Source organism: Rousettus aegyptiacus, unplaced genomic scaffold (assembly GCF_014176215.1).
Source record: "Rousettus aegyptiacus isolate mRouAeg1 unplaced genomic scaffold, mRouAeg1.p scaffold_m13_p_4, whole genome shotgun sequence".
Taxonomy (NCBI): Eukaryota; Metazoa; Chordata; class Mammalia; order Chiroptera; family Pteropodidae; genus Rousettus; species Rousettus aegyptiacus.
In genome coordinates, this window is record NW_023416307.1 from 6637312 (window position 1) to 6664520 (window position 27209).

General features: G+C 37.7%; 2 protein-coding genes across 18 annotated transcripts in view; both read left to right on the top strand.

Moving 5' to 3' along the window:
* Positions 1–12933, top strand: part of PAXBP1 (PAX3 and PAX7 binding protein 1) — a 29734-nt gene extending 16801 nt beyond the window's left edge. Inside the window, exons 9-18 of the mRNA XM_016162382.2 lie at positions 1559–1658; positions 1744–1859; positions 3696–3895; positions 4995–5139; positions 5781–5902; positions 6707–6783; positions 7164–7230; positions 9052–9198; positions 9820–9974; positions 11760–12933. Coding sequence (XP_016017868.1) covers positions 1559–1658; positions 1744–1859; positions 3696–3895; positions 4995–5139; positions 5781–5902; positions 6707–6783; positions 7164–7230; positions 9052–9198; positions 9820–9974; positions 11760–11877 — 1247 coding nt within the window. The 3' untranslated portion in view covers positions 11878–12933. The remainder of the gene's footprint in view (positions 1–1558; positions 1659–1743; positions 1860–3695; positions 3896–4994; positions 5140–5780; positions 5903–6706; positions 6784–7163; positions 7231–9051; positions 9199–9819; positions 9975–11759) is intronic.
* Positions 12934–18339: 5406 nt separating this feature from the next.
* The window catches only part of SYNJ1 (synaptojanin 1), a 76855-nt gene continuing 67985 nt past the window's right edge, over positions 18340–27209 (top strand). For 12 of the 17 annotated variants that reach the window (XM_036219605.1, XM_036219600.1, XM_036219602.1 and 9 more), the window contains exons 1-2: positions 18341–18467; positions 19493–19638. In XM_036219605.1, the coding sequence (XP_036075498.1) occupies positions 18370–18467; positions 19493–19638 (244 nt within the window). In that variant the 5' untranslated portion in view covers positions 18341–18369. The other 5 variants (XM_016162380.2, XM_036219612.1, XM_036219611.1 and 2 more) reach the window with 5 other exon arrangements.

The window sequence follows — 27209 nt, forward strand, 5'->3', positions numbered from 1 at the left end:
AGCTATTTTGAAATATAAATGAGAAATTCAATAAGAAATTCAACTTTAAAAATAGTGGGGTTTTATGTTTCCTGTTGCTGCTATGGTGACAGGTCAGGGGGAAAATATGCAAAAGACTTTCTTTGATTTTGCATGTGATCTCCCCCCCACTTCTATCCCTTGAGTTGTTTACTTCCCTTTGGTAAACATATACAAGAGATCCTCAAATATAAGAGGTCCTTGAATAACTTCGTTTCACTCAACGCTGTTTTTGTATAACTGATAATATGCCATAGTAACTTAACTTCCATTTACATCAGTTAGCCTATGGTAAAACTGGTTCTTTTATACTTCATTTCCCTTACAGTCACAGAACCAACCGACAATGTTAATTGAGGACCCACTGTATTACAGAACATCTTCGTAGTGTAGAACAAAATGTAGAAATGAGGGAAGTCTTGCAGACAGATGTTTCCTTCACTCCTCCTTCTACCCTAGACAAGAGAGTAGAGGACTCTTCTCTGAAGAGAGAATGAGTTCAGAGCAGAGACCCTGAGGCACTAACATCTTGGGGCCCCCAGCAAAAGAGTTGATTTTCTACCCAGCGATCTGATGGAGCCACCTCTGTCAGAAAACTCCCACCTGTGTCCACAGGACTTCCAGTCTCGTTCTTTTACATGAGGTAGTAACAATCACCAGACCAACACAAGCAATAGAGAACCAAAGGGAATGAGGGAACAAAGAGAATGCAGGTGGCAGCACTTTAAAACAGAATTGGTTTTCTCAGGGAGATAATAGAAGGTATCCTACATATAACACAAGTAGAGGACTCTAGAGAAAAGGAATATTCTAAGAACAAGACCTACTCTTGGAAACTAAAAACGTGGTATAACTGGAATATAAATTTAGGTGGGAAGGTTGGAAGCGAAAGCTAAAAAATTGCCCTAGAAAGTTAGAGAGATGGGAAATAAGAAGAAAATGAAAAATAAATAAAAGAATTCTTCTTTAAAAGTAATGTTTGAGTAAGCTTAAGTTGGTCCTGTTCATGTATGGTTTTTGGTCTATGTGTTGATTCTGTCCTTGTTCTAAAATTAGTAATAGAGTAAATTTCTACAAAGCGAAATTAGAATAAAAAGAATAAATCATTAAACTCCTGTAACAAAGCTGTTTTTTCATCTTACCTGTTTCTTTCCTTTCATATCATTCAACATGTGATGCTTAAGTAGTTCCTTAAAAAGTAATCTAGTATTTTTCCCTTTGCACAGCTGATTTAGATTTTTAATTTATTTGGTTGTCACGGTAGCATGAACTAGTTCTGTTACTTAGACATACAAATAGTGACTAAGCCCAGTTGCATTTGTTTAGGGTTGTTGAACTCCTTTTATTTTTTTACTCCTTTTTGTGGGAACCCCAAATAATATTGAGATTTGCTCTAAATTAGAAAACTGGTTTACCAATTATTGCAGAATCCTGCTGTTGGGATTAGCAAGCAGTCTATCATTATGGCTTATTCTGTGCAAACTCTTTCCTCAAAATTGCTGAAGGGAGATTTTTAATTTTAACTGTTGTTGTTTTGCAGATAAAGCTCTGATGGCACCAAATCTTGATTCTTTTGGACGAGATCGGGCGCTGTATCAAGAACACGCGAAACGTCGGATTGCGGAACGAGAAGCCAGGAGGTAATTCTAGAAGTGCTTGCTGTTGGTTTGTTTGAAGGGAGGAATCTCTTTTATCTGTTTTGGGAACTTGATGTTTGTTATTTAGGACTCGGCGTCGACAAGCCAGAGAGCAAACCGGTAAGATGGCAGATCACCTTGAAGGCCTTTCCAGTGATGATGAAGAAACGTCTACAGATATTACAAATTTCAACCTGGAAAAAGGTTAGACATTTATTTGGAAATGAGATTCGTTGTCAGTTTGGGTGTGGTTTTTACCATGAAATGATGGTTTGAAGTTTTGTGACCTCTGTATTGCAAAAACCAGGTATTTTTCTTAATTGTAAAAACTTGCCCCCATTTTTATTACTGAATATCATGATGAAGTCTCAAAAATAATAGCAACATCTTATCACGAGATTTATTTACTACTTGCAGAATAAATGATACTACTCTTCAGAATTGTAGAACTTTAAGTGACAAAAAAAGCGTGTCAGATTTTGAGGGCCACCGTAATATATCTTGTCTGGTCTGGAAAGGTAAAGCTTGGCAGTAGAGCACTCAACCCTGAAGGAAACACCTGATTTGGGGAATCCCTGAATAATTTCAACCAAGAGGAATAGACAGTTCTCCTCTTTGCCAGACATTTTTATAAGGATCCCTAAATATTCTTCATTACCCACCATTAGCTGTAGTAATTTGGAATTATGTTGGCTGCAAGCCATTTGGAACTTAGTTGGAGAGGCTTATTTCTTTTCTACTTTTTTATAGTGAACATTTCTAAACATACAGAAAACATACTGAAAGACTAGCACCCATATACCTGTCACCCAGATTCAACAGGTCTTAACCATCATCTAACCAACTTTGCTGCAACTCTCTATGATAATGAATATGTATGTGTGTTTGCTGTACCATTTGAAAGTCACTTACAGACATCGTGGCAATTCCCTCTAAAAGCTTCAGTGTGTGTCTCCTAAAAACAAAAGTATCTTCCCATCTAATCACAATACCATTATCACACCTAAGAAAATTAACTAAAATTTCTTAATATCATGTCTGTATGCAGTTTTCCTTAGCAGCAGACCCTCCCTGTCCCCCCCCCCCCCCACACACACACACACATCTTGTTTTTGTGAGTTTTTCTGTTTTCCTAGCCAGGATCCACACAAGGTTCCTGCCCTACGTGCAGTCGTTAAATCTCTTTATTTAGAATTAATGGATATTTGCGAGTGCCTTATATACACACACACACACACACACGCCCATATTATTCATTTGTTTGTTTGGTTAAGACATTACATTTTTGAAGAGATCAGGCTGCTTGATTTGCAGAACTTGTTTTCTCATGGTACAACTTCTTGTTCTGCTCATGGTATTTCTCGTAAACTGGAATTTAGGTCTGAAACCTTGGTTAAATATAGGTTAAATGTTTTTGTGGCAAGAATACTTTATACAAGATGCTGTTTCTTACTGTGTAATAACAGATGACAATGTTAGATTGTCTCACTATTAGCAACGTTAAGATTGATTTTGAGAAGTAGGTCATCACCACTAGGTTTCTCCATTATTGTCATCGTGGGAGTCAGATGATCTTTCACTTAAAAATCCTGCTAACGTTCATTGCTGATACTTGTCTATGTCGGTTATTACAAGCAACAGTCTGAAAGAAGTGATATGATTGGTCAGTGATTATGATGCACATGTGTTATTTACACAGTTGATTTGTGGACTGAAGAACTAGCAGCAAACTTTGTATTTTATGCAATTACTCATAGTTACTATACCATGGTAACCGAAATTTGAACTGTTGAGAAATAGGTGTTATTTAAACTGTAGTAATAGACAGTTGTACAAAAGAAAGAGTGCCTTCTCTTTGGTTTGCATGATAAACATTTGAAACCTAAACTTACCTGTTTATTCTTTTAAATTGTAATTAAGTTATTCCTTTGTTAATGAGCCCATCGATGCTCAAGCTACAAAGAAAATTCTGAAAATATTGAACTGTTTTTTCTACTACATACTAAATTATGATTTTCTGTGGATTTTTGTTGATTTTAGATCGCATTTCGAAAGAGTCCAGCAAGGTTTTTGAAGATGTCCTTGAGAGCTTCTATTCAATCGACTGTATTAAATCCCAATTTGAAGCATGGCGTTCCAAATACTACATGTCCTACAAGGATGCTTACATTGGCCTTTGTTTACCAAAGTTGTTCAACCCCCTCATAAGGCTGCAGCTTCTCACTTGGACTCCTCTTGAGGTTGGTAGCTTCTGTCACTTTTAGAAAGCAATGTAATATGCCTGGGTAATTTTAATCTCAAAGCTAGAAATGTAAGCTTGAACAAAGTATTTTTCGAGGGAGATAGGGAACAGGGCTATAGCTGATACAGATTCAGCTGGCTATAATCTTAGGATCTTTACTTTCACGCTCCATCCCTTTCAAGATGGCTGTCTATTGTTTTTCAATTTATATACCATGCCTTTCTCAGTCACCTAAATTATATCGAATGACACTGGGCTATGAACATGAATGAGTAGGAAGAACTTGGTCCTTTGATTCTAGAAAATCTTATAACCTCGTGGGAAAGCTCGATGAGGCAGATACGAAATGAGGATATGAACTAATAAGTCAGTGGTAATTGAAATCGGGAGGATGAGACAAATTGGTAAATTTAGGAAGTAGACTCGAGAGGACCTCTTGGCTTTGTATATGAGAGAGGAGACTAGAATTCACTGTGTATGTCTAATGGTCATGTTTAGAATATGGTTTTGGATATCACCAACATATGGATGGAGCCATGGGCATGAAAGAGATTGGCTGGGTTGAGTGTGCAAACTACAAGGAAAAGAAGGTTGAGGTTGAAGCCTTGGAAATGATTGAAAAAGAATGTGAGCTCTAGAAACCATTCAGCCCACAGCTCCCTCCCTGTTGCTCTTTGCCAGACCTTGTGCATTTTTACCCTGTGCATGTGTGTCATAGTATACAACAAAAGCCCGAGGGAATCTGTGCATTTGGAGGTCTTTTTCTGTGTAGTTCCCTCCTCTACGCCACAGCTTCCAGCTGTCTCAGTCTCCCTGAACTCCAGTTTTTGTCACTTCCACTCAACACGCCTGTGTTCTGCTTGTGGCCTCCTACCCTGCTTTCCTGATCAGCAGTTCACCTCATTCGATTCCCTTCGTGCAAGGGTCATAGTCCTGTACTGCCTGTAGTCCACTGTCTGAACACAGATGTTTCATGTACTTTGTCCAGGTTTGTGACTTGTTTATGACTAACAGCTAAGTCCAGGTCTTATTACTCTTATGGCTAGAAGCAGCAGTAGCCACTATGTTAAATGTGTAACCTTTTTAATATTTTCTAGGCAAAATGTCGTGACTTTGAAAATATGCTGTGGTTTGAATCTTTGCTGTTTTATGGTTGTGAAGAACGAGAGCAAGAAAAAGATGACGTGGATGTTGCACTATTACCTACTATTGTGGAAAAGGTGATTCTTCCAAAACTAACAGGTAGAAATTTCTGAATTGAACATTCAAACACATTGGGTTTCTCAAGTCTGTTTTTAAGCATTTTTATTCAGAGCAAGTTTTCTCATAGAAACTACATTATAAATGACAAAGTTACCACTGGGCCCAGAGACAGTTAAAGGGTAGATAGATGTCTATCGCTAAACCTGGGACTTGAAGACCTGGAGTTGGGGCAGTAATTGATCTTTTGGTGTGAATTTTAGAGACCCTTAAAGATTGCCTGAAGCAAAACTACATACTTAGTTTTGGGTGGGTATGCATTTTGTGGGGAGCAAGTTTATCAGTTTCCCACAAAAGACTAAGAATCACCTATTTAAAATATTAAAAATAAGTTTCAAGCTTAGTTCAAAATTCTTGGTTTTGGGATAGTTATCTCTTAGGATATTGAAATATTCTTTCCCCATAGTCTTTATTTTCACTGAATAGCAGAAAATAAGAGGAATCTATTCCCTTCTCCCCATTTGTCTGATGGTCAGAATTCCCACAGTTAATAGGACAAAGAAGACTGAAGCTTGTACTGTAAAGAGAGAAGAAAATCAGGATTGGCATTTATAAGTTTGGGACTGCTTGAGATCAGATTTAATTTACCTCTGTCTCAACACATCCTACTTCTTTCTTTATAGTGATAGCTGAAAATATGTGGGATCCTTTTTCTACAACACAGACTTCACGAATGGTTGGAATTACGTTAAAATTAATAAATGGATATCCTTCAGTAGTGAATGCAGAAAACAAAAATACACAGGTAATTTAATATCGATGAAAGTTTTTTTTCTGTTTTTTTGTTTTCCTCCCTGTCTTTGAAAACGAGCAAGAGTTAAGAGATTGAGTGGTCATGACCAAAAAAGCTGATTTTCCCATTTAGACCATCTGGTCCCTTATAAATCCTGAAATATAAACAATTTGAGATAATATTTCCAGTTTTAAAAGATATACATGGAAGGATATTATTAGTCTAGCTAGCCTCTCAGTTGTACTGTTCTCTCTTTACCGCCTCTCCCTAACTTGCAATTGGACTTATTAAATATACCTTTCATAACTGAATCTATTAGACTAAAAGAATGTAAAACTACTAGAATGGTTAATAATAGATGATTTAAATGCTAAAACATTTAAACAGCACATAAAACAACTAAGTATTGTTTTATAACTAGTTTCCAAACTTTGAATTGCTGTCGTCCCTCAGTGGACATTCTTATGCACCGTGTAGACGTGGAGAGGGTGCCCTCTATCGTTATATTTTCACTGACCCCATTTTGAGAAGAACTTGGTTTTGTGTCTGATCTTCAATCCTTGCATAGTAGGTCGAGGGGCTGAAAGATTTCTAAATGGCTTTATTGCTTGGGAATTGTGGAGGAGTGAACTGACAGAATAGTAAGTACAAATGAGCTCAGCGCCTTCAGTGAGGAAAGTGAAAATTTGAGAAGAAATTTCCCTCAAAATTGAATACTTAATTATATGATTTGGAATATGGCTTATTTTTATTCCCTAAAATTTTAGTTTTACCACATTCCTTATTAAAATGTGTGATCTGTTTTTAACTCTTTAGGTGTACCTAAAAGCACTTTTATTGAGAATGCGAAGAACTTTAGATGATGATGTATTCATGCCCTTATATCCCAAAAAGTAAGTAACTCCTAAGACATTAAAGATTATAATACTCTCCATTGTCTTTTAGATAAAGCTGCTTAAATTCTGGAAAAATTAATAGTAGCTTGAACGATAAATTTACCTACATAGTGTAAACCTGTAACAAGAAGGGAAATGGTTCAGTGGAGAAATTGTTCCCTTAAGTGGAATAAAGCAAATAATGCTCTTTGTTCTCCTATAGTATCTCAGAATACATTTCCATTACTTTTTAACCTTAATGTCTTCTGGAATATAGTTGTAAATTTGAAGAAGTTACTTAATTCTTCAATTTACCTGTTTTACTTGTAGAAATCTTTTCTTCTAGGGATCATGTAGGTCTTTATAAAACATTTGATCATGGTGTGTTTCTCTTTTAGTGTCTTAGAAAATAAAAATTCTGGGCCTTATTTGTTTTTTCAACGGCAGTTTTGGTCTTCAGTTAAGGTATGTATCTATAGTGTATCTAAAAGACTTCTGACTTGGTTGACTTTATTATATTTTGAAAAGTATCTCATTTTAATTTACAGGTCCCTAATGACTGACGTTGTTGAGCGTGTCTTCATATGCTCATTTGCTATATGTATATGTCGTTGGTGAAGTGTGTCTTCAAATATTTTGCTTAGTTTTTAAAATTGGGTTCCTATTATTGAGCTATGAGTTGTGTATTCTGGATACGAGTCCTTTATCAAGTATAATATTATGATTTTCAAAGAGTTTTCCTTTTTTTCCCCCCAGTCTTTGGCTTGTCTTCATTCTCCTAACAGTCTGTTAAAACATAAGCTCTTAATTTTGATGAAGTCAAATTTATCATCTTTTCTTGTTAATGATTTGTGCTTTAGGTGTCATATCTAAGAAGACTTTGCCTAAAACAAGGCCACAGAGTGTTTCTCCTGTCCTTTCTCCTGGAAGTTTCATAGTTTAGGTTTTGCATTTAAATCTGTGATTTTTTTCGAGTTAATTTATGTATAGAGTGTGAACCTGGTTGGAAGTAAGTTTGTTCCATCACTATTGAAAAGAGTATCCTTTCTTTATTGAATTGCTTTTGTACCTTTGTTGAAAATAATGGACTATATATGAGTGGGTCATAGTAGGGATTTTATGTCAACCAAGTGACTTGAACAAATTGCCTCTGGCTGCTAGTTGGAGACAGTGGATTGAAGTAGGTAATAATGAAAATGGGAATTAGTACTTATTGTGTATTTAACTATGTGTCAGACACTGTGCTACTCTCCATAGCTTGTACAATCCTCATAATGGCCTCATGAGCTAGACACTATTCTCACTCCACTGATGAGATGGTGAGGCAAGTGGTAGAGATGGAAGTCTAATTCAGGCCAGTCTGACTCTGGCAGCTTTTTTCAACAGGGGTTCTATTGAAGAATTAATACCTAATGTGTGTGACAAATTCTCTTCTTTCCTTTGCATCTCAAATGGTACTAGCTATGCACCGTCTTTGGCAAAATTAAGTTATCACTCAAATAATTTTCTGTAGGGTTAATTCTTCCATAGAACCCTGCTTGAGAAAGAGTATTTCAGAGCTCTTGATCACTTGAGTAACTGCAGGGTCCAGAAAGAGCTAATGGCTTAGATTAGGGAGGTGAGAAACATATACGGAATGGACGGAGGTGGGGTTCAAACCCCATCGTGAGGGAGAGCTCAAGAATGATACCTGGGCTTCTGGCCTGATCAGTTGGTTGGATGGGATTACCATTCACTGAGTTGAGAAATGCTGGAAAGCAGAAGGTTTTATGGTGGGATGGGCTGGGGGCTTTCACTTTATGAAAATGGCTTCCATTTTATATGTATTAAGCTTGAGTAGCTTGAGATGTCCAAGTGACACAGTTCAGTCAAGGTTCTTGTTATCTGGAAAACAGGAAACATCATAGTCAGAAAGAGTTTATGTCTTTTGGGGAGGTCATAGGACTAGCTTAGGCCTGCTTCTGACTGGAGGACATTTATCTAAGAAACAGCACTTGTCTTGTGATACTTTCTGTGATGGTGAAAAATGTTCTGTTTCTGGGCTGTCCAATATGGTAGCCAGTACTACATGTGGCTATTTAAATTTTAGTTAATTAAATTTAAATTTATAATTCAAATCCTTGGTCTTCCTAGGAAATATGTGAGCCCTTTAAAAGTGCTTATTAGTACTTTGGTAAGACAAGAGTTCACTATATTTTTAAGGTGTTTTACTATGTAACTAACTTACTTTGTACCTAATTTATTGTGTAACATTGCCTCTTAGTAATTTCTTTTTCTCCTTTTTAGCTATTAGGGAATTTTCTTCAATGGTACGGCATTTTCTCAAATAAAACGCTTCAGGAGTTATCAATAGATGGTTTATTAAATAGATACATTCTCATGGCTTTTCAGAATTCAGAATACGGAGATGATAGCATCAAAAAAGCCCAAAATGTGAGTTAAATGATATACACATCATAGTTTTCAAAGGATATAAGTTAAAATGAATCATTTTCTTTGTTTGAATAGAGATTTGAGATTTTACAGAAACCCCTTTGGTCTATATAGGATTTCATGCAAGGTCGACAATCACTTTGACTACCCCAGGTAGTTCCATACTGCCAGCCATAGTATTTTTTTTACATAAAAATCTGTACTATTAGATATGTGTATTTCTACCTATCTAATTTCCATTTACTACATTAGTATTTTTACAGGTAAGTTCCTGATAAAGAGAACTCAGTTCATTTAAGGCTTCCTGGAAAACTGGAAAATGAAGCAATTGATTATCATCATTATGTCTCTCATATACTCAATTGTTGCACAAATTATATATCTTTTGCTTTGAGTACAAGACCTATGTGTTGAAGTAAAAATTCAGGTATAGTCAGGAAAGTCGTAAAGTTAATGGAGGAAGTCAAGTTGAAAAGAATATTCGTTTAAAGTAATTTGTTACGTAAAGCCCAGTAGCAAGTCGTCTAGTTAAATGCATTCTACCCATCATCTGGACTTAGCTTTTAGACACTTTGACTTATTCATTTTAACTATTTTATTTTGCATCTTTCTTCTCTGTAGGTAATCAATTGTTTCCCCAAGCAGTGGTTCATAAACCTGAAAGGAGAAAGAACTATTTCTCAGTTAGAAAACTTCTGTCGGTACCTTGTGCACTTAGCAGATACAATTTACAGAAACAGCATTGGGTGCTCTGATGTGGAAAAAAGAAATGCAAGGTGATTACTTAATGAAATGGTGATCTAGAGTCTTTAGTTGTCAGATTTAGTATTATTAAAATGTGTAAATAGAAACTAGACGTTGATTTAGTATTGGTAAACATATCAAAACTACACAATTTTTATTTTTGTGGTTTTACCTAATCTTTTTCTAAGATATTCGTGGAGTCATTTTGAAAAGAGTTCTGGTAAGGACCAGCCCTAAGGGAAAAGAATTAATCTTTGTTTTCCGTCTCTTCCTTGGAAGAGTTGGGGAGGTCACAGGCTCTTAGAATTGCATGGGTCTTGTTCTCTGGAGATTCATTTTACACATATTATAAACCTTGGAAAAGCATATTGAAGGTTATATCCCAAATATATATGCTCTCTGTTGAGTTCTTCTGTATCTACATCATAGACTTATGGTCATCACTCAGGATTTTTTTGGGTGCAGCTTATACATACTTTTTATCAAGGGTTAGAAGTAATGAATAAATCAGTCTTTTTTGTGGACAGTCATCAAATTTTGGGATAAATCTCTAGCGTAAAAAATAAATAATAACTAGTACAATTTTAAAGAATTTTCTTTATAAATGTTTCATATAGTTTTTCTAATATCATATTTTCATTTTTGTTTAAGTCATACTGTTAATCATCCCTCATAGCAAAACTTTTTCTTTTTCCTCATTCCTCCTTCCATGAAAAAAAACCTCATTTCTTTAAGGGGAAATTTGCTATCTTTTACGATAAAATTAAAAGCAAAGCAATTAGTAAACATTTTAGTGGTAAAATTCTTTGGCAGGTGGTATTTCTTCTCAAAGTGTTGTGTTTTGTTAGATAAGATAAATCCTGTTTACTTTTTAAACTTTGGTTTACATATATTTAACACTGTTGTTTGGAGTTAAATATCAGTAACAGTATTTACTTTTCTACAGAAAAGGTCTTCAGTGCCTTCCTGCTCTGTGCAGTGCACATAAAATAGGTTCCAGACAATGGTTACAAAGTTTTACAAATTATAATCCTTCCCTGCAAGGTACTTATTATAATTTTGTAGAGAAGACACTGCATTATGTGCTGTTTCTTACAAGTGGTTCAAACTAAATGTTATAACAGTCTTAAAGTGCAGTTCCTGGACCAGCAGCACCAGCATCACTTGGGAGCTTTGTTAGAAATGCATATTCCCAGGCCCCGCACCAACCTACTTAATTAGAACTCTGGGGTGGGCTTAGTAATCTGTGTATTAACAACCCTCTGTTGTTTCCCATGTTTGCTAAAATTTGAGGATTACTTAACGAGAGGTAGAATGACTTCTAACAAGGGGTTGATAAGGAAGCCAGGTTAAACTTCACTGGTAAACTTTGGAGGAATGGAAATTATGCTGGGTCTTGATAGACTGGTGATTAATAATCACAAATATAATTTGTGTTCCAACTATATTCTAAAAGAAGTAGAACTCTACTTTGAGAAGGACTTGGAGGGCAGGGCCTGGGAATAATTTGGAAACATTGCATTTTTTTCTCTTTGGTTATTAATGAATATTGATCTCAATGAAATTGGGGTGCTTTTGTTTTTGAAAATCAGTCTTCCATTTTTAGACTAGTCATTTAAACATACACAGTTTTGTTTTATATGGAAATAAATATCTTTTTTTCAACATGCTATAGCTTTATCTCTGTTTTCCTTTAAAAATGTATGCTTGAAATATCAATTGCAAAACCTAAAAAATGGTCATAAAGTTAATAACAGATTTTCTCTAAGACTTTTATACTAATTAATGAGATGTTGCTACATTTTTTTCTCTTTTAGGGAAAACATAAAACAGATAGTAAAACTCCTTGCAAGTGTTCGAGCTCTGGATCATGCTATGTCTGTTGCAAGTGACCATAATGTGAAAGAATTTAAGTCTTTGATTGAAGGAAAATAGATCTATGAGACTGAAAAGCCTATTTGCTTTAATATCATTCCCAATGTATAAATTTTGTATATATGTAAAGTTTCTTAAACTGTAAAATACTGATTCTTGTTTTAATACAAAGAACATTATTAATATTCAATACTGTGTCCTTAACTGCAATTTCTTCGGAATGAAAGGAATTTAGATTATTTCTAGGAAGTTTATGAATGTTTTCCTTACTGCCTGTCATACTTTGTTTACAGATGTATTTTATATGGTCATTCAAATTAACTCGCTCAATTAATTGTTCTCTGTAAACGATGTGTGCAGTGTAAATTGTGTAATTATGCATATATATATTTATACCACCATGGCGTTACTTTCACACTGGAAATTTGTGGTGTTTTTCTACAGAGTAAGCCTTTTAACAGCAGAAAATTATTCAGTAGCTAATTGTCTTAGGGAAATTACTACACTGTTGCAACAAAAGGGCTGGCAAGTGACTAGGTGTTCATCACCTTTTGGTTAGCAGTTGCTGTCACTGTCGCTGTGCTGCCTTAAACTTGAGAGTTGAGTGTGGACTTGATCAGTGGGTGAATGGTGAACTTTCTTCCTTGAATCAGCATTACAGTCAAATGTGGGTTTAATGTGAACTCTAATATATGCAACATAAGTTTTTGAAAAGAACATAGGAGTTTAATTTTTGGAAATAATAGACCCACAACCTAACTGCATGGTTTGGGGCTGACTGTCCTGTCTCATTCATGATTTTATTCCCTGACCAGCTTACAAATACATGCATTTGAATTTTAGCATCCCGTCATTATATTTAAAATCCCACATATGTGAGTTATATATGCAATAAAGAATACGCCTTGCTGATCAGCCACACCCAAGCAATTTAATATCCGTGGTCTTCTATAATGTTTATACCACATTGTAAATATTCAGAGAACTTGTTTTAAAGTTTATGCTTTCTGATTCTGTGATTTTCAAAAGAGGAATTTTTGGAAATTAAGGACTATTATTTGATAATTATATATGTAATTAAGCTTTAGCCAAGCATTAAATTAATTTTCAATTATATCCTTTGTTGTATTTTGCTGGTGATTAGTTTTAGTTAAGAGCATTTCAAATGAGTCTAATGTAGTGAGACTGGTAGTATGTATATCCTGGTCAACTCAAATATTTAGAAGAGTGTCATGTACTCTAAATTGCTGTCAGTTTTTATTTTAGGAACACAGCTTATCCTTACATATTCATTGTGAATGAATTTTTTGTTACACCTTAATGGCCCACTAAAAATTTAGATGAGAACACTTTTTTCCAACTTCAGTGGAATGAAACATAGAAACACATATATATAGAACATGCACATCATTTGTGCCTTAAATTTGTGTCCAAACCCATAGACTGATTTCTTAGGTCTGCTTTTAAGGACTCTTGCAGTAAACTTTGGGACTTTTAATCTCATGAAATCCATTAGTCTCCTTTGGTTTCAGGAATGGGTTCGCACACTACAGCACAACTTTGATTCAAACAAATTTAGCATAGACTTGTGCGTAAGACAAGTGGTTCTCTTCTCAACCAGAAAATTTTTATTTCTGAAATAGCTAAAGAACATCCTTTCTTATGAAGGGATTGTGAAAAGATAAATTCAGAGGGTGACATTTTAATAAAGCTAAAGTTTTGTCTTTTAAATTTTTTCTTTTGGAGCAGTCATCCGAATTAGCTCCAAAATAGATGAGGAACATTTTTGAAAAGGAAAGTTGTTTCCTTATGACAATATAAACCAGTCATAAAGACCATTTACTACTATTGTATCATATGGTGGTGCCCCACCCATGTCTCCGTTGATGCCATGGTGTCCTTTTGCAGCTCTGCCTGAGGGCTTTCTCTTGGCCTGTGCTACAGGCTGGAGTGTCCACCAGATAATGTCCTTTTGAGCATCCCTCAGCTGAAGAAAGACATGAGAAGATGAGTACCCCAATGAGTTAGGGTCCTGTGGGGAGCAGTCACCATAAGAGTTGGCATTACATGTACAAGAGATTTATTTATTGGTAGGAATGACTTTCCGGGGAGGTGAAGGAGCTGGAGGAAGCTGGGAGAACCTGAGGTGTGAGGTAACATGTGACCTGTGTGCAGGACAGAGGGAAGGAATTAAAGTTCTCAGAAGTGTGTGCAGGTCTAAGAAAGTTTCAGCAAGGCTGACGGGGTTGTCAACCCGAAGTCACTCTTCTGAGGACTCCCATGTCTCCAGGAGCAGGCCTGCCTTTGTCCCTGCTACACTCAGTCTTTGGTGAACAGGTCTTGGTACAATCAGGGGCTCCTTGTAATCTGAGGCGTGATTTCACGTCTACCACACCAATTCCTAATCTCAAGACAACAGCTGTGTTCTGCATCATCTCCCAGAGGGAGTCAGTTGATTTATGCATAGTTGCCTGCAGTGATAACCTTATCACCCAGTACTGGCCAAAAATTGTACAAGTCTTAAAGCAAGTACCTTTTTCATGGGAATATACTAAAATGTAGACTTCCCTTAATTTTTTAAAGTTGGGTTTATTGAGGTATAATCTAGAGACAGCAAAGTTTACTCTGAGTATGTATAATTTCAATCTGTTGACAAATGCCTAATTTTGTTTTAAATACTAATTTCCCTTGAAATCATGAAACCCTCGTAAGTGGTGAAATGTAGAGCTGCAAAATACTATATGCAAGTATAAGTTGCTGCAGTATATTCTTTATGGTTACAAGAACTCACTTTAAAATGGTAATATCCATATAGTAAAGGGAGTGTTGCCATTCTCTGATTATGACCACCATTTTGGTCTGGTTTCAAGTAAATGAAAATGAGAGCAGTTAATCAGAACTTCTGCAGATAGAACAATGAAACATGAATGTTTGAGGCCTCAAACTTCAGTAAGGCTGTCGTTCAGAACATTTTGGAGATTGCCCTCCAGAACTGAAACTGTCAATGGATAGTAGAGGAACAGCTACTGATACTGGCTTCACCCTCCTAGCTAAGGCAGACAGGCTAAAGATTATAATAGGGGATGGATATTGATGTGCAACAGCCTACTCTGGACCTCTGGGCTCCAGTAGTTTGTACTGTTTTCCCCCAGCCCTGTCAGCCCTAACTCCAGCAGAGGCATGGAGGTTAGACTCAACCAGCACACTGATGATGATTAGCACAGCATTTCTTAGAACATATACTGTAGTACAGTTAAAAAGATCTTCAGGAAAACGTACCTTAATATCCCATGCTTGAAGATTCAAAACACATAGTAAATGATAAAACCTTTGACAAATCTATGGAAACCATTTTAGCTACAGAAACACCACATGTAAAAGCTTACCTTTTACATTTAACCTTAGATGTCGAAATTCCAGCCACTCTTGCTTAGGAACCAAGGGCCAGGTTGAAGAGTGAGCATCGTACAGCTCTAACAAGAAGTCATCCCTTTCTGTATACTAATAGATCTCCGCAGATCCAGATATGTTAGCTCTGTGTAACTTGAAAAGCTGTTAAAGATAACTGTAGTAGACTTAGTATTCTCCAGATTTGCCAAACGTTTTCTAGCATTTTCGATAGGTAAATGCAGGCTATAAGGAAAAGGTAAACATAATAAACATCTATTCCAATGTATAGTCTTGCAACATATGGTGTAGTGTTTTTATGTCATTGTTTGGGATAATCATTTCTAGATAGGGCCATATATAGTTACTATGTGACTCTTTTCGACCTATAGACATGGCAATTGCATGTTTTAACCTGGTGGAATTTGCTCATAGAAATTTGGTCAAAAATCAACATCTAAAAATCAGAGTGTTTGCCTTCAATTCATTGAAGCTTTTGGATCTGATATTTGGGGCTGTTTTCCTGATCTTAGTTTATTTCCTGTTGAAAAGTCACATAAGCCTTGTGTTGTTGTTTGTGGCTGCTATAACAAATTACCACAAACTGGGTATTTCAAAACAACGAAACAACAAATTCTCACAGTTCAGGAGGCCAGAAGTTCAAAATCAAGGTGTTGGCAGGGCCATCCCTACAAAAGGCTCTAAGGAAGAATCCTTCCTGCCTCTCAGGTTCTAGTGGTTGTTGACATTCCTCACTGGTAGCAACATTGCTCTAGTCTTTACCTCTGTTTTCACATTGCGTTTGTGTGTGTGTGTAATATCCCTTTGCCCCCTTCTTATAAGGGCATTCGTGATTGCCATTTAGGGCCTACCCAGATAATCCAAATTAATTTCAGAATCCTAACTCAATCACATCTGCAAAGACTTGTTTTCGCTGTATTTTAACATTGATATGTTCCACAGATTAGGAGGTGGATATCTTGGTGGGAAGGTGGTACTTTGCAGTCTACTACAGACATCATTGCTCACTTTCAAGAGTCAAGAAAATGTCAGCCCATCTCTGTAGGCCCTTAAGATCTCACTTAGAAATTTGTATAAGCCACCTACCCTGTATTTTAAGTCGGTGCACACAAAAGACATTCTTCAAATTTGGTTAAAATTTGTCCGGCTATTTTCAAATGCTGTGATGAACAAGGAAGTATAAACAGGAAAAAGGGATAAGAAAAAGAAGAAATAACAGTTTCTAAAAGTCACTAGTAAAATAGCCCTTATGTTTTCAAACCCTGAGCATATGTTTATTCCATGACTAAAATTAATTGAAGGGATTTGGGAAAGCTGTGGACTACTGACACCTCTAGGAATGAGTCCCGCTTATCCCCTCCACTCCAGCCCCATTTAATCTGAAGAAAGCAGCAGCAATTCATACCCAGAACCAAGAAAGTTTGACTGCAATCCGACTCCAAAATCAAAAGAAACCAGGAATAGGCAGAACACTTGCTTCTAAAAGCCTAGCACCCACACTTCTGGTTTTGTAACTTTACACAGATGAAAGCATGGTGGAAGGGATCTTCGGTTTGGGGTGAGCAGATTTGGTTTCAGGTCTCAACTCTACTTGAAACAATAATTCTTAACTTTTCTGAATCCCAGTTATAAAAAGCAACTCGCTTGCAATGTACTCAATAACATCAACATCTCTCCAGCCCCCATACCTCGCATATGTTTTTCTGGTGCATAAATGTTCAGCATTCCTTCGGGGTGATAGAGGCATTATACCTAAAAAGGCAAATAAGAAAGATTCCATTCTCACCCTCTCCCATGTATCTTTGTCAAATGCAATCTCCAATTGAAATGGATTCTCTGGGAAGAAAAATAAGCAATCATGGACCAATAGATTCTCTTAATACGAGCTTATTTCTGAGGCTGCTTGTCAGTAACCACTACAAAGAGCAAAACAGTTTTTCTAAGGAGATAGGTGTAAATGAGATGTAAAAGGAGAAATCTCCAGTTCTCAGAACTAAATCCGAATGTCTTTGCTTATCTCCGAGAAAAGAAGTGGCTTCTTTTCTAACGAATTATAGCTCCTTTAGTGTCCTGAAACCAGGGTGGGTCCAGCTTCTCTAAAATGAGTGAAGAAATGTTAAGTCAAGCCACATGACAGGGCCTGAAGGGGGAAATGATTTTGTGCAAAATGCCAAATTTAAATTCTGCTTTTGCTGTTAAAATTAAAGCACTAAGAGGAAGAAATCAAAAGCAAAGTCAAGAGGAAACATTTTTTCAGAGTTCTGGGTTCATCAGGTTTCAATTCCTTTGACCCTACTGGTTTTGACTTCATTCCCCATGTTTAGATATATTAACTGCAAACAGAATGAAAAATCTGTGCCAGGAAGCATGATCTGTTGAAAAATGATAAGACGAAAAGGTTAGTTGCTTTTAGTTATTAGATTTCACGGTTGGCAAAAGCTATGCGCCATTCAGTGACAATCAGCTGCCCCCGGCCTCAGTACTGCCATGTTTTGGTTTGGCTCAGTCTTGATATTCTGGTTTGTGGCTTCCCACTCTACACCACATGTACAGCTGAGCACTCTTTTCTATAGTAGTCCTGAGAGCTCAAGAACACACCAGAAAAAAAGGCAGCGAACAGAGTTGTTCCAAACCAAGCATTAATTTTCCTTCCTGCCACCTACCCAGACGCTGAGAATAAGAACTCGGCGCTGTTGGAGGAGAGACACCATGGACAGCTCTTCAGGCGCAGCCTGGTTGGCCGGCGTGCTGACTACCTCGAGCCCTCCCCCTCGTCTGTCAGGCTGGTGGGGACGACCGGGGGTGGTCCTGACACCCATCTTGAGTGCATATCAATACTCAGCCCCCAAAGCTTTTCCCCAGAGTCCCTCCCTGGCGTCCACGGAGACGGTTGGTGAGCTCTGGAGAGCCCACGCGAGGGGCCCAGGGGGGCCAGATCTTCCCTCTCCCGGCATCCCCAGCGGTGGGACCTGCAGCTGCGGCCTGGGGACACGCCGCCCGAGGCGAGGGTCGCTGCGCGTGAAGGCTGCGGGCAGCCCACCTGCAACCGGCCCGCAGGGCGGCCCCGAGTGGGCGGGGCCTCCCTCCTGACGCCACGCCCCTTCCCCAGCGAGAGGCGGATCTTCCTCCCCCCTCCGCGGCGCAATGCGGAAGAGATGGGCCTGCTGGAGCGGAAGTGACGCTTCCGGCGGCTGTGGCGGCAGCGGCTGCGGGAGAAGGAGGAGGAGGAGCCGGAGAAAGAGGTGAGCAAGCCGGCGGGGGGGCGGGGAGCGGCCGCGGCCAGACCCTCCGGCGGCCGGGCGCGCGGGCGGACGCTTCTTGAGGCCGTCTCCGCTGTCGCAGCCGGGCGGGAGCGGTGAGGGGCGACCGTGGGCAGCCGGGGTTTGGGAAGGCGGGCGGGGTTTGTCGGGAGACCGCGGCTTGTGCTGGGCGCCGCGCGGGCCGGGGGCTGTGGTGACAGCGGCTGTCAGCCTGCCCGCGGGAAAGGAGCCGAGGCGGTTTGGGCGCCAGGTCATGTCTTCTGGCGCATAATGGACAGATTGGGCTGCTGCGCGCCTCCGTCCCCCTGGGAAGGAGCCGCTTCCCCCGGCGGTCGACCGCCGGCGACCTCCGAGTGGCCCCGTTCGGGTCCGTGTCTTGGATCGTGACTCTTCCCGGGTGGCCATTCATATTTACGGTCTCCCGCCTGCCGTCCCTCCTGCCGGCGGTGGCCTGGGGTTGGGCGGGAGGCGGCGGTAACCTGGGCAGCTTCACTGGCCCTTGGCCGCCACCCCCGGGAGATCCTGTGGTGTCGGATAATCCTTTCCCCCCGCCTGTCCCCTAAGGAGCTTTGAACCAGCCTGGTTAACCTTCCCTCCCGCCTCCTCTCCTCTTCTGCCGAAGGACTTGAAGTTTCCGAATTGGTTCCCTTTCAACGTAGTGACAAATACTGAAGCAGGAAGCTGATAAACATCTACGAACGAAATACGCTCAAATTTTTCCTTTCGGTAAACATAAAGTAAACGGGAAACTCATCTTAACCAAAACGTTCATGCACTTAGAGTGATGAAACCTTGCCTTTGCTTTGCCCGGAGAATTGGTAGCTTTTCCTCTCTCGCTTTTTGGTAAAATTAAATGACGACTTATCTTTTGGAATAAACCATTCTCTTCCTGAGCGCTCCCCCCTCCCCATGAAAACCTGGCAGGCAGGGACTTCTGGATGCCTCGCAGTTCCTGCTGCAGAAAGAAACATTAGCTTCATTTGCTTTGCTTTGCTTGGTTTTCACAGGGCTGCCTCTGAAGAAAGGAGAATGGCGTTCAGCAAAGGATTTCGGATCTATCACAAATTGGATCCCCCACCTTTCAGTCTCATAGTGGAAACTAGGCACAAGGAAGAATGTCTCATGTTCGAGTCGGGGGCCGTAGCGGTGCTCTGTAAGTCATCTGGTACAGCCCAGCTGATTGATTGATCATGGTCTCTGTTTTGATTTGAAATAATTCAGATTCAACTGTTTTTTTTTTTTAAGACCCTGACCATCCCCTTACTGTCTTTCATCTAGCAGATTATGCTTTTTATTTTCTTTTAGTCAAACCTTATTTCGTTTTAAACTTTAATTTTCTTTTCTTTCCCCCGCTGCAGGTTTTTGTTGTGAGTGGGGAAGATGCAGGTTTTGGTTACAGGTTTTTGCTTTAGTGGGTTCTGCTGCTGCTTCTAAAAGTAAATATTTCTTTCCAAAGAAATATTGCTGCAGTTTATATCACATCACATATACCTGTAAAATGGCTTGCTGGACATTTTAACTGTAGTGGACAGAATTTCTTATAGATCAGTTATAGTAATGAACTATAAGAGTGTTTTTTTATCTAATGTTTTTGGAATGTCTTATGGTGAAGATCTTATGTTTTTATTAAGAGAATTGTAAACAAAATTTCATGTGGGATATGTGACTGATTTTATATTATTTTAAAAGTTATTTTGATAGTCTTTTTTAAAGAAAAGGACAACTGCACCACACACAAAAAATAGTAGATTAGTATGGTTTGGGTTATTTTGTGTGCAAATAGATGAAATTAAAAATAAGATTAATTTGAATATTACATTTTTTTCTTAGTATAAATTTTTGGCAGATCAATCCAGTTTTGAGTTATTTGAAGTGTGTTTGTGTTTTTAAAAGCTTTCTAGTGATGAGCGCTTGCTCTTTATCATGTTTTTGCTATGTAGGGGCACAGAGCAGGAAGGGCCTATGTGTGTTCTAAGAAATAAATATTAATGAGTTATACTCAATCAGTATGGACTTAGTTCAGACTGTTTTTTTATACTTAAATAAGCCAAAATATAACTTGCTGTAATATTAATTTGCATAGCATATTTTTTCATACTACAAATATAATTCTTTTACTGACGAATTCTTAATTAAAAATATCTGGGAGAGAAAGGTTTGGTTTAGTATGTGAAACATTTGTCAGCTGCTTGTGTTTTTTGATGACATTACCTGATTTCCTAGTTTGTTTCAATTCTAAATGTTTCTTTAATTATGGTTACTGGTTATACTAGAGATTCAAATTTTCAGCTATGCGCTTTACCTATAGTTATTAGGGTTATTGCTATGCTTTACTCCAAGGTCAGGAAACATAAGGGTAATCATAGTTCCAAACCTCCAGCAGCCCTCTTTTATGCCAAAAAATGATTTAAAAAGATTCTTAAACCATTTTGCCATTAACATTTATTTTGAGGAAAAAGTATCAAAAATGTTGTCTTGACTATTTATTAATTCTATTCATTTTCTTTAGATTTAGACTATGAAATTTTTTCATGAGAAAAAAGTTTGAATATTACCTCTATAAAGCTAACATAAATGGATGTATAATCTCTTGGGTGTGTTATTATATAAACTTTACAGCAGTACTTAAAGTGTTAATGTTTAAGAGTTAACAGACCTTTTTATAAATCATTTGAGTTTAACATTCAGTTTGCAGTGATAGCAAGGCGTGTATCGTGCTGTGGAGTGTTACGGTTTTTAAAAGAATGCCTGCTGTGTTCAGGGAACTGTGCTTGGAAAATACCAAGGTATTCTCTTCATCTTCAACAATCACAGCCCCTTGAATTTCAGTGCATCCTGCATGTTAGTCTACCAGAAGAATCCCTTTAAACATATTTTATATGAAACAGAAGTATAACTCCATTTTTCAGTAAGATAAAGTTCAAACTCCTCAACCAGTTATTTGAGGCCTTCCATAATTTGGCCCCACCCTGTTTGTCCAGCCTTGATCTCCTTTAAGGAGACTCTGGGGTTTCCTCAGTGCTTTTCTAAAGTACCAAGCTTTTTCCAGCCTTCATCATGCTGTCCCTTGTTATGCTCGCTTTCTCCACGACTGCTAGAATGCTTTTCTCTACCTTTCTGGTCCAAGCTTGTTAGTTCCAACTCAAGTCTTCTTCCTTCATGAGAATCTGCCCCATCTGCCTTTTTCAATTTACTCTTATATCTTCCTTCCTTCCATTCATTCTTGTAGAACTTAGTCTATATCACAAGATGAACACTTTTTATATAGTGGTTTTGTTGGTCTCTACATGCTTGTATGCAGGTATTTTTCTTGAAAGTAGATGATGAAAGTGACTCTAGCAGGACTCAGTCTTCATGTACCAAAAGTTTACAGTTTTTACAGGTTCTAGTTGCTCTGGCTTTCAAGAGTAAATTTAAAAAAAAAAAAAAAATCAGACATCTTGGACAATCCCTATTGCTGAAGACTGGCAACTTAATTTCCTGGGCTTATGCCAGAAGCGCCATGAGATACACAACATGAAATTTTATCTTTCATACTATTAGCACATGTCACAAAACGGGGTGCAAGTGAAAATATAATGAATATCATCTCAGATCATGGATCCTGTTACGGGGCTGAGTGTCCACTGATCCAGCCTCAAGACTCTGTCTTCATGTTAATAGGATTCTAAACTTAAATCAGTCATAATGCTGTGACTTATTCAGTCAGTGAGCCAGTGGTGTTCAGCCCTGGCTGCACATTATAATCACTTGGGGAGGTTTTACAAATACTGGGGCCTGGGCTCCAACCTCCCAGAGATTCTGATATAATTAAGTTGGGATGGTAATTTCTGAAAATTTGGTGTCTGTGGAGCAGTGGTTCAGTGTAGCAGGTGAACACTCTAAGGTTAGTTATACTGCATCTGCCCCAGTGTAAGCAGCAAGATTGATGGTCAGCAGGTTATAATACTGCATATTCTTTCCCAGAAACTAATTTGTTTAGAGATAAAAGAAGACGTCTATTAGTTTTGTGTAGGGTTCAGTTTTCCTATTCTTTCTACAGAACTTATGAATCACCTGTTTAAAAGATGGAGATGTAAGGTATGTAAATTCCTCTTAAAATTAGAGCTTTTGCTCTTGTGGGTATCACATGGTAATAAGGATTACTTGCTTTTATCTGTCTAGTGGTAAGATTAGTTTCAGGCTTTCTAAGTAGCATGATTTGAGTCAAATCAGCACCTAAATCGTTCACTTTAATAGACAGCAAGGCCGTATCACTTAACTCTAGACCTGGTTTTGCTCTGGGTTGTCCATCTGAGTTTGTCTACCTGATTTTTTCTTTTATCATGGAAATATGAGTGATAAAACTGTAGGACAATATTCTGGAGATGTTTGTCATGGAATCTGAAGTATCTCATCTCTTTTATGAAACTGCATACTGTAAAGGAGTAATAATAATGAAATAATGGTGCCATTTACTGGAAACTTCCTCTGCTAATCACAGTATTAAGCCAGAAGTTTCTAAGCTTTATTATTTCATGACATCTTGGTGTCTCATTAAGTTTTTCACAGCACACCCTAGACCGCAGTTCTGTTAATAAAATAGGTCTAAACAGTTGATATTTCTGTCCTAACAACTTTAGTAGCTGGAATCAGATTGAACAGTGCCACCTTCATTTCCTGTACCACACTGATTTTTAAATGATACTTGCTTTTTATCACAGCAACCATTGAAAACCCAACTTTAGAAAGATAGAATGTCAGCAAAGGACTGCACTGCAATCTAACATTAAAACTCTGAACTACATCAAGCTAATAATTTGGGTAATGTCCAGTATATGTTGAGTTTCCCTGTGTTCCCTTCAATTTAAAGTATCAGGCAGCCATTCTGGGAGTTTGTTGAAGTAGCCTGGAGTATCTCAGTATACAATTTAGGAGATGTGCCAGTAGGCATGCTTTATCTTATTTAATTCTGTGCGTTGTGCTTTTATCCCTATTTCACAGATGTGGAAACTGAGGCTTGGATAGATTAAATAATGGCTCCAGTAATATGGTCTTACTATTTGATTTTTTCACTATAATTATTATTTGTGCTGGTGTGAGGGGTGGTGGTTATTATTTGGGGGGTTTGAGAATGCAGAGCGAAAAGGAATGCCGGTAGAAGACTTAAAAGTTAAGAGTGAAATTGGCAGCATTTTGTAATGAGGGAAGTGTCAAACTTTCTGTGTTTTTGCCTATAAACTATTAACGTATTAGAGAGGAGACATGGTTTGATTTAGAGTGGGTCATTAAAAACAAAAGTTCCTTTGCTGTGCCAAGTTAAATGTCAGGTTCTAGAATTTTGGATAAGTGTAGTAGATAGTAATGACAAGCAGTGTGCATAGCTGTGTTTTAATTGCCAAACGCTGCCAGTTGGCATGATTGCCCTTTAGATAAGTTGCAGTATCCTGTCTCTTTTTAAGAAAAATTTTCAAGTCGAGGGAAGAAGTCACTTTATATAGTTGACTTTTTCTACGCAGAGATGATGAAATTTAGACTTGTTATATAATACTTTATGTTAGGGTTATAAAAATTCACTTTCGTTTTGTAAATAATTTTTGGAATGTTCCTACTTAATAGAAACATCTTAAATGTCAACTTAAATATCAACGCTTTAAAAAAACACCAACCTCACTTTTCCATTCTGGGCTGGGTAGCAGGATTAGCCTATTAAGGTAGGACCAAACTCATAGTACCTAAGTGCTTTTATGTTTTTACTACTTACCTTTGCTATGAGGAAATAAAAGGTGAAGACAAAATTTCTCTTTCACTGAACAATGAAACCCTGTTATGTGACTTTTTATTATACAATTTGAGGTCTGTCATATGTTCTAAATAGCCCAGGACTATAACAGGATATTCACGTCCGACCATGATGGTATAATAGTAACTGGATTTATTTTACCCTCTCACCTGAAATAACAGCAACAACAAAAATAAATTATATGAAACAGTTTTCAGACATAGAACAGTAGGCAGCACAGGACACTGATCCATGAGAAAAAGGAAACAAATGAGGTGAGCCTCGTGATTGTTCTGGCTTACCACCTTGAGAGCTTCTAGGCCACAGCAACAGGAAGAAGAACCCAAACAAAGCCTGGCAGTCTCCCAGAGTTCAAGAGACAGGGGAGGGACTTTAGGAAGCCCATGTGGCTAGATTTCTTAGTGCTGAATACCAGAGGAGATAGCTGGACACAGAGCTCCAGAGATATTTAGAGGGTTCCGCTTGAGGCTTCAATTGAATACTGACCAGTGCCACTGTGTGAAGAAGCTACTGGAGGACGGGAAAGAACCACCAAGAAGGGGCAGGTGGAAAAATTCCTGGAGTTCACGCAGAGCTGGGAATGATCTGTGTTCTGAACAGTCAGGGTGAAGGAATCTTGTAATACTTGGGGGATTGGGTTAAATACTCAGAAAGGTACATTGCTTCAGTAGTGGGTAGAATAGCCCTCAACTAAATGCCGGTCTGGTCCTGCCTGACATTTTAAAAGTAAGACCCAAAGTGATCAAACTGTTTCCAAATAATTTATCTCAGAACAAAGTGTAAGCATATAGGAATGGAATATTACTCGGCCATAAGAAGAGATGAAATACTGCCATTTGAAATACTGCCATGGATGGCTCTCGAGATAATCATGCGAAGCGAAATAAGCCAGACGGAAAAAGTTGAAAACTATATGATATCACTTATATGTGGGATATAAACCTAAAAGCAACAGATGAACAGGACAAACAGAGACTCATGGACATGGACAGTAGACTAGTGGTTAACAGAGGGTAAGGGGAGGATGGAGGGGGGAGGAAGACAGGGTAAAGGGGGTAAAATATGTGGTGACAGATCTAATTATGGGAAGTGAACACACAGCATATAAACATATATATGCCTTACCGTTAAAGTGTACAGCTGAAACTTACTGGATTTCATTAACCAATGTCCCCATAAAACAAAAAGAAAAGAAAGAAAAAATATAGGAATGAAATATATTGTAATATATATATATCTAGCATTCAACTCTGTAAAATTCAGTGTCTAGCATTCAATTAAAAATGGCATGCATGCAAAGAAGCAGGAAGATATACCCATAATGAGGAGACAAGTCAATCTGTAGAAACAGATGCTAAAATTAATACATAAGGACATTAAAACAGCTATTATAAATATGCTCCATATGTTCAAGAAGTAAAGAATGAGCATATTAAAGAGAGACATGAAAAAAATGTGGAAGATACAAATCAAACTTGGATAAATGAAAATAATGGTCTCTGAAGTGAAAAAATACACTGGGATTAATAGATTAGACGCTTCAGAATAAATGATTGGTGAATTTGAAGACATAATAATAGAAATTACCCAAAATGAAACACAGAAAAAAAGATAAATAAATAGAGCATTCGTGGGCTGTGGGACAAGTTCACACGGCACAATATTATGTGTGAAATTGGAATCCTGAAGGGAAGGGATTGGGGCAGAAAATTTTAAATAACAGCTGACAGTTTTCCAAATTTAATGAAAACTTTAAATCTACAGATCCAAAAAAGCTAAATGAACCCCAAACAGAAGAAACATGAAATAAAGTACTGAGATGAAAGAAGAAAACTGTTTATTTGGATTCTCTACCCAACCATAAAGGCGATATAAAGATTTTTTTCAGATATTCAAAAACTGAAAAGATATGAGTCAATTATAATGGGTAGCAGTTTAAATAGTATTGCTTTTCTTTGTATCTAGTGCCAATATTTTCAAAAATTCTGAGATGGTAAAATCTGAATCAGTACAATTTTGTTACATAGTTTGCATAAAAAGGGGAATGGACTAGTGCAGTTGGAATTGGCCTTATAATTAGAGTGCCAAAAGGAGATATAACTTTAAGAATTGCATATTATATTTTTACTGGTGACAAATTTAAATTTGCTTGAGTTTTTTTTTTTTTAAATAAGAATTTGTGTTTTATCTTCTATAAAATAGATTTTCCAAATGTAAGCCATTGCTGTTACTCTGTAATCTTATGTAATGATAGCACACATGTCCACCTTGCAGTGTTTTTCATAGCTGCTAAACTGGTCAAATTACTCTTGAGTAAATTTGCCATTTGAAGAGACTAACTCTTCTTGGTCAATTGGACACTAATTACTCCTTCAGTTCCAGTTGGTAGAATTTATATGCCTTTTAAAATCCTGGATGATCTTTAGATAACGAAGTCAGTGAAAAGAAAAAATAGAAAACAAAATACTTGTTATTAAATTATTGGCTTAAACATTAAGTATTTCTATATATTGGATATTATGCATATTAAAATACTCCCCATTTTATTGTCCTCATAGCTTTTTATAGATAAATTGTATTTACTTACATAAACTAGCTCTTAGTAATAAATATTTGTTATGGGTTGAGTTTCATTCTGTTTACTAGTAAACCGTAGGATTGCTGTCATCTGTTGAATTCCTTACTGAAATGTAGTTAAACCAAGTCTTTTAATATCCTGTGAACCATGTGCCAAGTACAGGCAGGATGAATCTTATAATTATGTTAATCCTTAGCTGGGTGTGCATTAGCGATCATCAGTGGTCTGTCCTAGGCCAACACTGAGGCTGTGTCTTTGGCTTATTTTGTTTAACAATTTCATCATTCTCTTGGAGAATGGGGTAGAAAGTATAGTTATCAGATTTGTAGATGTTGCAAAGTTGTGGGATTGATACAGAATTGGG